General features: G+C 33.2%; 1 protein-coding gene and 1 long non-coding RNA gene across 2 annotated transcripts; one reads left to right on the top strand and one right to left on the bottom strand.

Moving 5' to 3' along the window:
* Positions 1–953: 953 nt before the first annotated feature.
* On the top strand, positions 954–1,723 carry LOC114915016 (uncharacterized). Its single transcript, XR_014428520.1, has 2 exons — positions 954–1,086; positions 1,360–1,723. It is a non-coding gene; the product is annotated as an uncharacterized LOC114915016 (long non-coding RNA).
* A 666-nt stretch (positions 1,724–2,389) lies between these two features.
* LOC109818945 (putative disease resistance RPP13-like protein 1) lies at positions 2,390–7,158 on the bottom strand. The gene is made up of 2 exons (XM_083061570.1): positions 6,038–7,158; positions 2,390–5,580 (listed from the first exon to the last, which is right to left on the bottom strand). The coding sequence occupies exons 1-2, from the start codon at positions 7,125–7,127 to the stop codon at positions 2,390–2,392; spliced, it is 4,281 nt and encodes a 1,426-aa protein (XP_082917696.1). The 5' UTR covers positions 7,128–7,158.
* Positions 7,159–10,967: the final 3,809 nt, after the last annotated feature.

Genomic DNA, 10,967 nt, shown 5'->3' with positions numbered 1-10,967 from the left:
CAAGTAATTTTCAAGTATGTAACAATTACTTTCGAAAGTATGACATATTCGCACTTGAAAATTGGTTTCCTGTAAGTACTATCGAAAAATATTTTCGGGAAAGAGAATCGCGAATTCTAAAAGGTATTTTCGAAAACTATGTTGTGTTCATTAAACTTATAGTCTTGAAAATTACTTTTTAGAATAAAAAAATGTTTTTTTTTTTCTCTCTAAAGGTAATTACCAATATATTTTTTTATTTTTTATTTTTGTTACTACTAATAGGCGGTAGAATAAGGATTGGTAGGTCGTGATTCAAGTGATTATACGTCGGTGTAATTATGGAAAGTAATTTTTAAAATATGTAATTGTTTTTCAAGAAGATAATTTTTGTTACAACTTAATTTCTTCTGTTCTGAAATAGGTGCAAAATAAGGATGTGAAGTAGTAGTGATTGTGTGTTTTTTTTTTGGAAAATAATTGCTGATCATTTCTTATTTATTTTCCGTTGCTACTTAATTTTTTGAAATTTTAATTTTAAAATTTTCGTTCCAGAAGTGTTGTTTATGCAATCACGTGGTTATGATTCGGTGGCTTTCGCTTTTGAATTTAGGTGCTTGGTGGAGGAAGGGGTGAATGGCGGAGGATTGATATGCAGAAGCTATGGAGGAAGACTGTATGGCGGAGGAAGATTCGGAAGAGATATAGATTGGTAAGATATGGACTCCCTATCATAAGAAAAAATTATCTATATTCTATCTATAATCTATAATCTATTATCTATAATTATATATATATATATATATATATATATATTTTTTTTTTTTTAATTTAATTAATTTATTTATTTATTTTTTTTTAACGTTGTTTTCAATTCAACTATTTCAAAATAACATATACAGTGTAATGGACTAGGTGTATTTAATGGATATACACATGCTCTTCATAGTTGCTATAATGCAGGACACATCTTTTGAATATATATGAAGTTGGTGCTTAGTGCAGAACCAGAATACTTAAGAGCAGAAACTTGCAAGGCTCATGGATTGGAATGAAGTCTCAAACCAAACCTTACATCAAATACCAAAAAAGAGGATGTTCTCGAATGTAAGTCGTACATCACTTAGAAGTTGAAATTAAGGATAGTTGATAAACAGACAATACCATAGATGCCTGTCTCTAATAAATCCAGTGGACTTGAGGTTGGAATAGAGGAATTCCTGAAATTTGTCATTAGAATGATGATTAGTTGAAGACAAAATTGTGTCTGGTCTCAATTAACAAATCTTGCATTTTACTGAAATATTTCTAGCTACTTTTGTGTTGGAAGATATATGTTGATATTTGTTATGATTATGCCTCTCTCAATGTTGTTATCAGGTTGGATTTGTAAGCCAAAAATTATGTGGAAGGCTTGAGAAAATAGACTTTTAAAAATTTTGATTTGATCCCTTCTATTGTTCTGCAAACAAGCAGATTATTTCCCTTTAGAAAGGCAGATGCAATGAAGTTCAAAAGTGAGGTACATATGATATATATGCTCATTAAGTATTGACAAGTTAGGTTCTAATTTTGGATATGGAGTCTACTTTGAATCTATTTGCTGGTTGCTTTGAAAAGAGAAGATTATTACACATGCACAAGATTCCCTGAATGGAAGATATCAAGGACTCAACCATTAATTACCAGAATTTCCTTTATATTGATTTCAAAATGGTATGATATAATATTTTGGTTACTGTAATTTAGATTCTAGAGAAAATTTAATATTCCATACCTGGAACCATGGATAATTCATTACCCATGTAGCCTTTTCCAGTCTTGAGATCTGACCATAGTAAGACAACTCGCCAACAGGTCCCCCCACTACTATGCTAAATCTGAGTTGAAGAAGGGAAGTACGAAGAAACTAAAATCATATAATGAAGAACAATGTAGGTAAAAGATATAGTTTTGGTAAATAATAAGGTGAAAGAAGTAATAACTTAATGACTTAAATATATTTTTAGTCCCTCAAATTTAGGGTAAATCTATTTTTGGTCCTTCAAATTTAAAATTGTTGTTTTTAGTCTCTGTAATTTAAAAAAATCTTATTTTAGTCCTTATATTCAAATTTTGTTAAGAAATTTATCAAATATTATTACATAAAATCTACTGTCCCTATTAGTGAAAATATCACATTAAATCCGGTTGATATTGCATAACTGTCTTAATTAGTCACTTTCAAATATGTTATTGGTGACTTAAGAGACTAAAACAAGATTTTTGAAAATTACAGGGACTAAAAACAATAATTTTAAATTTGAAGGACTAAAAACAAATTTATCTTAAATTTGAGAGACTAAAAACATATTTAAACCTAACTTAATTTATCTTTTGAGTTTTACCTTATGATAAAGCTAGTCAAAATTTAATCCTCATAATCTGAGTCATAGATAAATTTTCCATCAATCTCAACATAAGGGATGTCCGCAATCTTCAACCAGTCTTTCCCTTTCCCTTTGCTGCACCGTTCTTTCAGAATAGGGCAGTCTTGTATATATAGCTCCAAAAGTGAGGAAGGAAGGCCGGTTTTTGGTAAACATGATAGCTTGGGACAGTTATAAATAGAAAGTTCTTCAAGACAGGTAAGGTATTTAAACCCCAAGAATGGTAGGAATTTTAGATTTGAGAGATCTCTTAGGGTTAGGCTAGATAAAGAGGAAAGTTTATGAAAGTCCTCTAATGACAGGTCTTTCAAGTGTGGAAAACTTTGAATAGTGAGGCTAGTTAGAGAGGAGGGAAGCATTTTCCCCAGATTTCCGGGTGACATAAACAAACTTCCACCTATGATGGTGAGGTCCCTAAGGAAAGAGAGCTTGTATAAACCCCAGTTGAACATTGCTTCAAAGGCATTATGGTCATTTATCCAAAGGGATGTTAAGTTGTCTGGAAAGTTTATCTCAGGAAAATATTGAACGCTAGGACAGTATCCTATTTCCAGCTCTTTGAGGGAGTCAAGATCATGCAAGCAACCTGGTAGGGCCACTAGTTTCTCACAGCCCATGATGCAAAGTTCTGTCAGACTAGAGGTGGGCAAACCTTCTTCTGGAAAAGAAACCAAATTTGGACAACCAATAATTTTGATCTCCTTTAAATTCACAAGGAAATGAAGTCCTTTAGGAAGGGATTTGAGGTTTTCACAGTTCCATATCTGAATAGATTCCAAGGAGGTGTTTCTGTGCAACCTGTTTGCTATTGACTTTAGCTTTGGACAGTTTTGAATCTCCAGTTTTTCAAGACTTTTCGGTAGTTGGTCTTTCATTGACAAGCATGATAGCTCTAAACAGTTCCAAATGAACAAAAGTTTGACAGATTCAGGTAACTCATCGCTTCTTGAAATGCAAGTGAGAGATGGACACCAGCCAATGTATACATACTCCAAATGAGAAATGATTCTGCGGTTTCTGCCACTGTGTTGTACATTATCATCATGCATGATTATTGATGAAGAGCTTGTTCCATTTTCAAGTAAACATCTCAAGTTCTTGCAATTGGATATCTCCAATGATTTCAGAGAGGGAGGAAATTGATCCATTGTGATAAAGACCAGAGAATCACAGTTACATATGTACAAGCGTTCAAGACAATGACTGTTAACCATTAGTACTTTAGGTACTGATCTCATGACATTGCAATTTCTAATCTCAATTAATTTGAGCTTGGATGACAAACCATGTGGATTCTTCTCAAGCCAAACTTCATTTCCCCATAAATCATTAAGAACTGTTTCATCAAGAGCACAACTGACAATTTTGAGTTCTTCTACATTTTTGAATGCCTCTACCAATCTCTTCATTACTTTTAACTCCAAGATTCTTGAAACAGACATGGAATTCAGTGAATTGAATTCATTTGCAAAATTAAGGACTAATCCTTTGCATCCTTCAATTTCTAGTGTGTAAAGCATAGGAAGGGTTGCAATGGTTACCTGAAATTGTTCACATTCTTTAACTAGTACATGTTTGAGAGAAGGGAGATCTTCTGGTAGTTTACCCAAAAGTTTGGGACACCTAACAATGAAAAGCTGCTGCAAAGAAGAAAATATGTCTCTCTGCTCATTGTTGTCAGAGAGGAACCAATTTTCCCACTTTTCCATATCCATAAAGTGTAGTTTTTTCAAGGAAGGAAAAGGTCTAAAGCAAGCATTACCATAGAACCCATCATCAATGTCGCATACTTCTTTCACTCCAATAATGTAAAGTTCTTTGAGGGCATGGAGGTTTCCAAGTGCTGGCAAAGATGTACAATTTGCACAATCTTTCAACTTTAAGAACACTAGGCTCTTGTAGGATGGATCTCCTATCCATTTTGGAAAACTTGTACCACCATAGCACTTAATCGTAAGCTTTGCAAGACCTTTGTGAGGCTTTAGCATCTGAAGCACATCTTTTGCTCTTTCAATATGTGACTGATTATTCATAAAACTCCATTTCAATTTCAACACATCAATGCCTACCTTCTTATTTAACATAGCTCCACTTGCCTCTAGAGTGTCAGACACATTCTCTAACCTGGAAATAGAAAGTACTCCTCGGATATTTGACAACTTCATCAATTCTCCTATCCCACTTGAGCCTACAATAAAATCTGTCAATGTTCGAAGATGTGTCAATTTACCAATACCATGAGGCATACCTGTTAAAGAATGTGCTCTAGTGATATCTAGATGACGTAGGTTGATCAAATCACTCAAGTTTGATGGAAGCTGCTCAAGATTAAAACAATCTCTCAGTAGTAATGTTTGCAGATTGCATAGACTGCAGATTGATTCTGGCAACTGTCTGAGGTCAGTCCAAGAAAGATTCAAGTAGCGTAGAAGATTCAAATTGCTAACTGAATTAGGCAGCTTTCTGATGAAATATCCACTCAGTGATAATGCCCTTAAGCATCTTAACTCGGGTAACAATTCAAAAGGAACATGATTAGTTATGTAGGACCATTCTTCAAGCCGTGAATGCTTTAGAGGGAGGAATGTTCGTAAGGACTTGGCTTCTTTTAAGGCCTGGAACATTTGAATACCATCATATTCACCACCAATGTAAGATACATACCGAGTCCTTTTGGAAATTTTCTTTTTCTTTCGTCTGTGAGAGTGAACATGATTGTCCAATTTGAAACAGGACTCTCCAGCAACCCATTGAGCTAGACCATTGATAAGGTCATGCATCACATACAATGATCTGTTGCTAGTTGACCTTTGAAAAAGTGATGCAGATAGTAGCTCTTGAAAGTACTCATGGCCAACATCTTCCGGTTGCTTTTGAGATTGTTGCTCTAAAAGTCCTTCAGCCATCCATAGCAACACAAGCTCTTTCTCCTCAAATTCAAAGCCTTTTGGTAGTATGGAGCAGTAAGCAAAACAGGGCTTCAGGTATGGAGGAAGCTGATTATAACTCAATCTTAATGTTTGAAGGATGTTACTTTCCTCCACTGCAAGATCCCATATTTCAAAATCCATTACATTTTCCCACTCTGTTACATCTCGCTGTGAGGATAAAATACCCCCAAGTGTTGTTGCAGTCAATGGTGAGCCTTTGCATTTCCCAGCAATCTTCTTACCTGTTAAAATTATTGGAATTTAGGCGGGAATATAAGAATATTATTTGCACTCCATGTAAATATAAAAGGTGATACTTATGGTACTACAGTTGTACAGTGATAAATACATTATACATGAAATAGTGGAAGACAATCAATCAATTAATTAACCACAAAACTAAATAAAATCACAAATAGGCCTAAGGGGGTGGAGGATTCAAGTTCCATAAACTCAACATAGTGGATATCATAACTCTAATACCATATTGGAATTATAAGGATTTAGGAAGTTAGGGATTTATATGAATATATTATTTGAAGTACATATAAATTACAAAAGACTATGCTTATTTATAGTCTTAGGTATGTGCAACAGTAAATACAAGAAACAAGAAAAGACAACCAATCAATCTTACAAATAATGACACTAATAATGTCAAACATAAATATTTGGGTGCATTAACTTTTTTATCATTACCAAGTTTTGTAAAGGCATGATTTGCGTCAATAGTTTTACTCCTAAAAGCATGATGCATAAACACTGATTCACAGTCCTCATCAGATAACTGGTTGACATAGTGACATTCAACAGTTCCCATCATGTTGGCAACTTCAACACTCCTTGTTGTTAAAATCACCGAGCTTCCCTGTGCGGCTCCTCTGAATGGAGCTACCAACTTAATCCATTCATTGTAATTCTTGTTCCACACATCATCCAGAACAATCAGAAACTTCTTGCCAGTCAAGACTGCTTTGAGTTTAATTTGAAGCTGATGCAAGTTATTGAAATCATAGGTTATAGAAGTGACTGACTCTAGAATCTTTCCAGTTACAACCTTGACATCAAAATCATAATGTACAGATACCCAAGCCTTGAGTTCAAAGTGCGGATTCACTTTGTCATCGTTGAACACAATTTGAGCCAGCGTTGTTTTCCCAATACCTGGCATTCCCACAATGGGAATGACTAAGACTTCATCACCATGACTTGGCCTATTTTCCATCAGCAGCTGGATAATCTTATCTTTGTCCTTATCTCTGCCATGGATGTAGGACTCATTCACCGTGGAACTTGTTTCGTTGATTTTGAATGAACACCTAGCAGCCACCTCACTTAAACCAAGCTCATGCCTTTCATTTGCAAGGGTCTTCAGTCTCTCATTGATCGCCTTTATCTTTAATTCTATCTCAACATCAAACATTAAATTGCTTGGATTGAGAGAAGTTGGGATAAGATTGCATACTCGAGTGAAGGTGGTTTGAACTTGAGACTGAGAAGTTGATTCCGACCTCCTCTTCAACACTTCAGTAGCAAACTTATCAAGAATATCTTCTGCATCAAAAGCAACATCTTTAAGGTCAACCAGCCACATACTCACAGCTTCATTCTTTACATGTTTGTCCTCTGCATCATTAAGTACTGATTTGATGAGAAGCAAAGTCTTCTGAAATTCCTTTAGGATTTTGCCTTTGTCTCCTGCAAGAATAAACTCAATAACATTCTTTGTGGCCAACCTGTCAAACAAAACCTGAAGGAAAGCTGACAGAAACACTTCTTCGACAGGCATGGCTACTGTGAAAAATTGAAGAGAAAAAGAGGAAAAACACTGTATTCAAAATTCAACAATAAAGTATAATTTGATCCTGCTAGCCAACAAGAAAACAACATATAAACTTAGACTCCATATATCTTATTTCTCAGCATCATACTCTTCCAAATTTAAATATAAGAAAAATAAACCAAAAATATAAGTATGAAATGTGATAAGATATGTTAGGAAGAAACATAAATAAAAAAAAGAGGTGTTGATGAGTTGTTTTAAAAAACAAAGGTGTCCAAAATTCATTGTTTAATAAAGAATTGTGATGTTGACATTCTTATCTCAGAATTATCTAGCATATTAACTTCTCATTGATGACAAGATATTCATAATTTCAACAAGTTTTCTTCCAAACCTTGTAGGAAGTTAGATTCATTTTAAGAATCAAGTGTCTATTTTTTGTTCATGTCCTGCAATTATCTAAACATTAAACATTTTTTTAAGGCTTTAAAAGATCTAGCTTGTAATATTTAGTAGCACTTTTCTCTTCTTTTATGTGGTTTTACAATTGAGGCATCTTTGCTAAAGCCTTTTGCTAGTTTTGTCTTTGTAAGATCACTTCAACTTTTTATTTATTTTTTTTTTTATAGAGAAAAACGACTTAATTTCTATAAACAGGCAATTTAACTTTTTAACTAATTAAAAAATTGATTGTTGTTGAAACTTCACGGAGAAGCTCTTACTTCATGGCTGACAAATAGGCTTTGGTATAAGAAATACTGATGAGACTCAATATTTGCAAATGTCCAAAGTAGCACTTTCTTAGCATTTTCCCAAATATAATTTTGTCGGTACAAAACAATTAATATATCAATCTGTTTCTATGTGGACTTTTTATTTGGCATTTGGCAATTAACTGTCTAGATGATACGGAAAATGGGGACAAATTGGTGTAAAGATATTTGATTGATACACATATAATATATAGCCAAGACTAAGTCAACTCAAAAGATTATTCGAGTCATTGTATGAGATAGTTTGCTTAAATACCACCTAATTAGGAATCTTTACAATTGGTTGTAATGTTTGAGAGTAATTATATTAGTGAAGGATCAGAAAATATATTTAGTGGGGGTAATAAAATATTTTTTAATATTCATATAAAAGAAAAATATTAAATTTTTATACACAGTAAAATGATTTAAAAATTAAAATAAAAAATAAAAAATAACATAAATAAATTAAATTTTGACATCTTTAATTTAATGAGTATTTAGGAGATAGATTTTTTTAAGTAAAAAATACTGCACATATAATAATAATAAAGGTAATTTTGTCCGTGAGAGCAATTATACTCGATAAAATAAAATATAAATTAAATACTAATATATTATAGCATATTAAAATATATTAAGAACAATTAAAATATAATATAGTATAAATAATAATAATAAAGAGTAAAAATTTAGTGGAGGCAATTGTCCCCACTCTTTAAGTATAGACCCGTCTCTGAATTATATGCTATATCTTGTAAGGTGACTTAGTTGATTAAGTCTCTTCATTCTTACTAGTTAAAACTTGTGATCAAATCTAGTTTTCATTGTGTTTTATATCCTTCTATATGAACTTTCATTGAAGATGGGATAAGAGTATCGTACTCCCATTAAAAATCTTCAAATAGATTAGTGGTTAACTCTAACATTGCTTGAGGTTGAGCCTAACCTTAATTTAAATTATTATGTACCAAAAAGAATTATATTCTACAAATTATGATACATGTTGTTTTGGTCAGAAAGTAGGTCTTGTTACTGGAACACTCAAAATACTCTCACTCTCTCTGGTCTTTTGTTCACTAATATTGTATATCACTTTTGAGGGGCTCTCCTTGTTATTAACCTAACCATCTGTATGATGTCCCCTTTTTTGACTTGTATCTCTAGTATGTTTTGATTATATTGCTATTGGCCCTACTATATCCTACCTTATCAAATAGTGTGTGGTTATATCTTTGCTTTATGTTAGTTACACCATAGTAATAGATCAATATTTTACCTATCATGAAATCAATCAACTTATGGATGTTAATGTAATTCGGTCGGTTGAAAACCTATTGTAAAACATTAATGTTGCAAGGCCATAAACTAGGTAGATCGGTACCTACCTTAGGGATTTTTTACTTAAGCCATCAGCCACTACATTGGCTTTACTAGGATGATAGGTAAGCTCAAAGTTATAGTCCTTAAAGAACTCTAACCACCTCCCATGTCTCATGTTAAGCTTCGTACTCTAGTTGCTTACAATGGGGGGGGGAGCAGGAACGAGGCACACATGCAATAACACTGACACTTAAGTTAGAAGGGGGTTAGAATGATACCTAGTATCTTAAGCTTAGAGATATAATTGCATGATTTCCAGAGATATACCTGGTTGTTATGTGAAGATATTGTTCTTGATAATGTGATTCCTTGATTTTGGGAGATGTGACAATGACGTAATCATGTAATCGTTAAGAAGAATTGCCTAGGATTTTATCTTTTAAATCTAGTGTAGACACCTAATTTCGTCTAGAACATGAAAATAAGGAAATAGGCCTTTAGTACGAGATGAAAGAGTTCCCGAACTCCCGAATATGGCATCAAAATAGACCAACACGACATCAGAATGGCTCATTGACATCAGAATGGACCAAGATGAGATTAGAAGGCCCGAAAACCTAAAAAGGATGAATTAGGAGCCTGGAACGAGCCGTTCCCAATTTAGAATGGGTTGTTCCAAGCTCCTAAAATGGCATGAAAATCCTAAGTCAAAACAGGGCATTCCCAATCCGAAATGGGCTGTTTTGACCAAAGTTGTTATGAGTTAACTTCAAATCCAGAATGACTTGTTCTGATTTCAGAATGGGTCATTCTAGATTCAAAAATTGCTCATAAGAAACTAATTCGGAACGACCAGTTTTGGTGATTAGAACGATCATTCTGGTTAAGTCTAACGTCTATAAATATGAGACTCGTGTATAGTGTTAAAAAAGGAAAAAATTGCCTACTAAAGTCCTTTATAGCTCAAAATCTTCTCTTTCTCCCCCTCTTTGTATTTCTTGAGATTTGTGAGGTAAATTGTAGTGTGGAAGACAACTAAAAAATGCCTTAAGTCCATCATATTTGAAGTATATTTCATAAAAGCTCGTTCAAGAGGTACTCCCATCAAATTCCTTCTATATTATCTACTATTTTTGTCATAAACATCGCCATAAATAAAAGGACCATGTAGACATCTTAGTTTCAATTGTGTAATTTTAAAAGTAAGCCTATAAATAACCATTAATAAAGCGGATCAAATATTTGAAGTTTTATTCTCTATCGCACTAGTTTCATCATAGGGTACCGATATAGGGCACTATAAGGTGTTTAATACCTTCCCTAGACATAATCGACCTTGAATCCAATTTTGGCTATGAGGGTCATTTTGGTGATTTTAAAAATCTTTTTTTTTTTTTTTTTTATGTTTTTTTGTAAAATATCGGTGGCAACTCCTTCGAACTCTTTTTTAAAATCATTGATTAAGGATTAGTTTGGTTTTCGGGAATTTCTTAACCAATGAGGTTTTCAAAACGAAAGTGCAAATCATCTGTGGGCAAGATCATAATTTTATGGGTTCTGATAGATGGCGTCTCGACTAGGGATGCTTAAATAGGGTAAGGCCCAAATAAATGATGAAATTAGAGAAATAAGAATAATAGTTCAAATATTTGTTTTCTTTTCTTTGTTTTCTTTGTATGTATTCATTTTATTTGGCTTTGATATCTGTATGTTTGTTTAAATCTGTTTGAAATAAATAATTATACAGAAACCTTTACACACAATAGTTTCT

Source organism: Cajanus cajan, chromosome 8, assembly GCF_000230855.2.
Source record: "Cajanus cajan strain Asha chromosome 8, NIPB_CcT2T_4, whole genome shotgun sequence".
NCBI classification, from domain to species: Eukaryota; Viridiplantae; Streptophyta; class Magnoliopsida; order Fabales; family Fabaceae; genus Cajanus; species Cajanus cajan.
This window is presented reverse-complemented; position numbering and strand designations above follow the sequence as displayed.

Excerpts from the sequence above, each read along its gene's own strand:
- LOC109818945 (XM_083061570.1), bottom strand. The coding sequence starts at position 7,127 with ATGCCTGTCGAAGAAGTGTTTCTGTCAGCTTTCCTTCAGGTTTTGTTT. Across the intron at positions 5,581-6,037 it reads TCATGCCTTTACAAAACTTG|GTAAGAAGATTGCTGGGAAA; the intron begins GTAATGATAAAA and ends TAATTTTAACAG.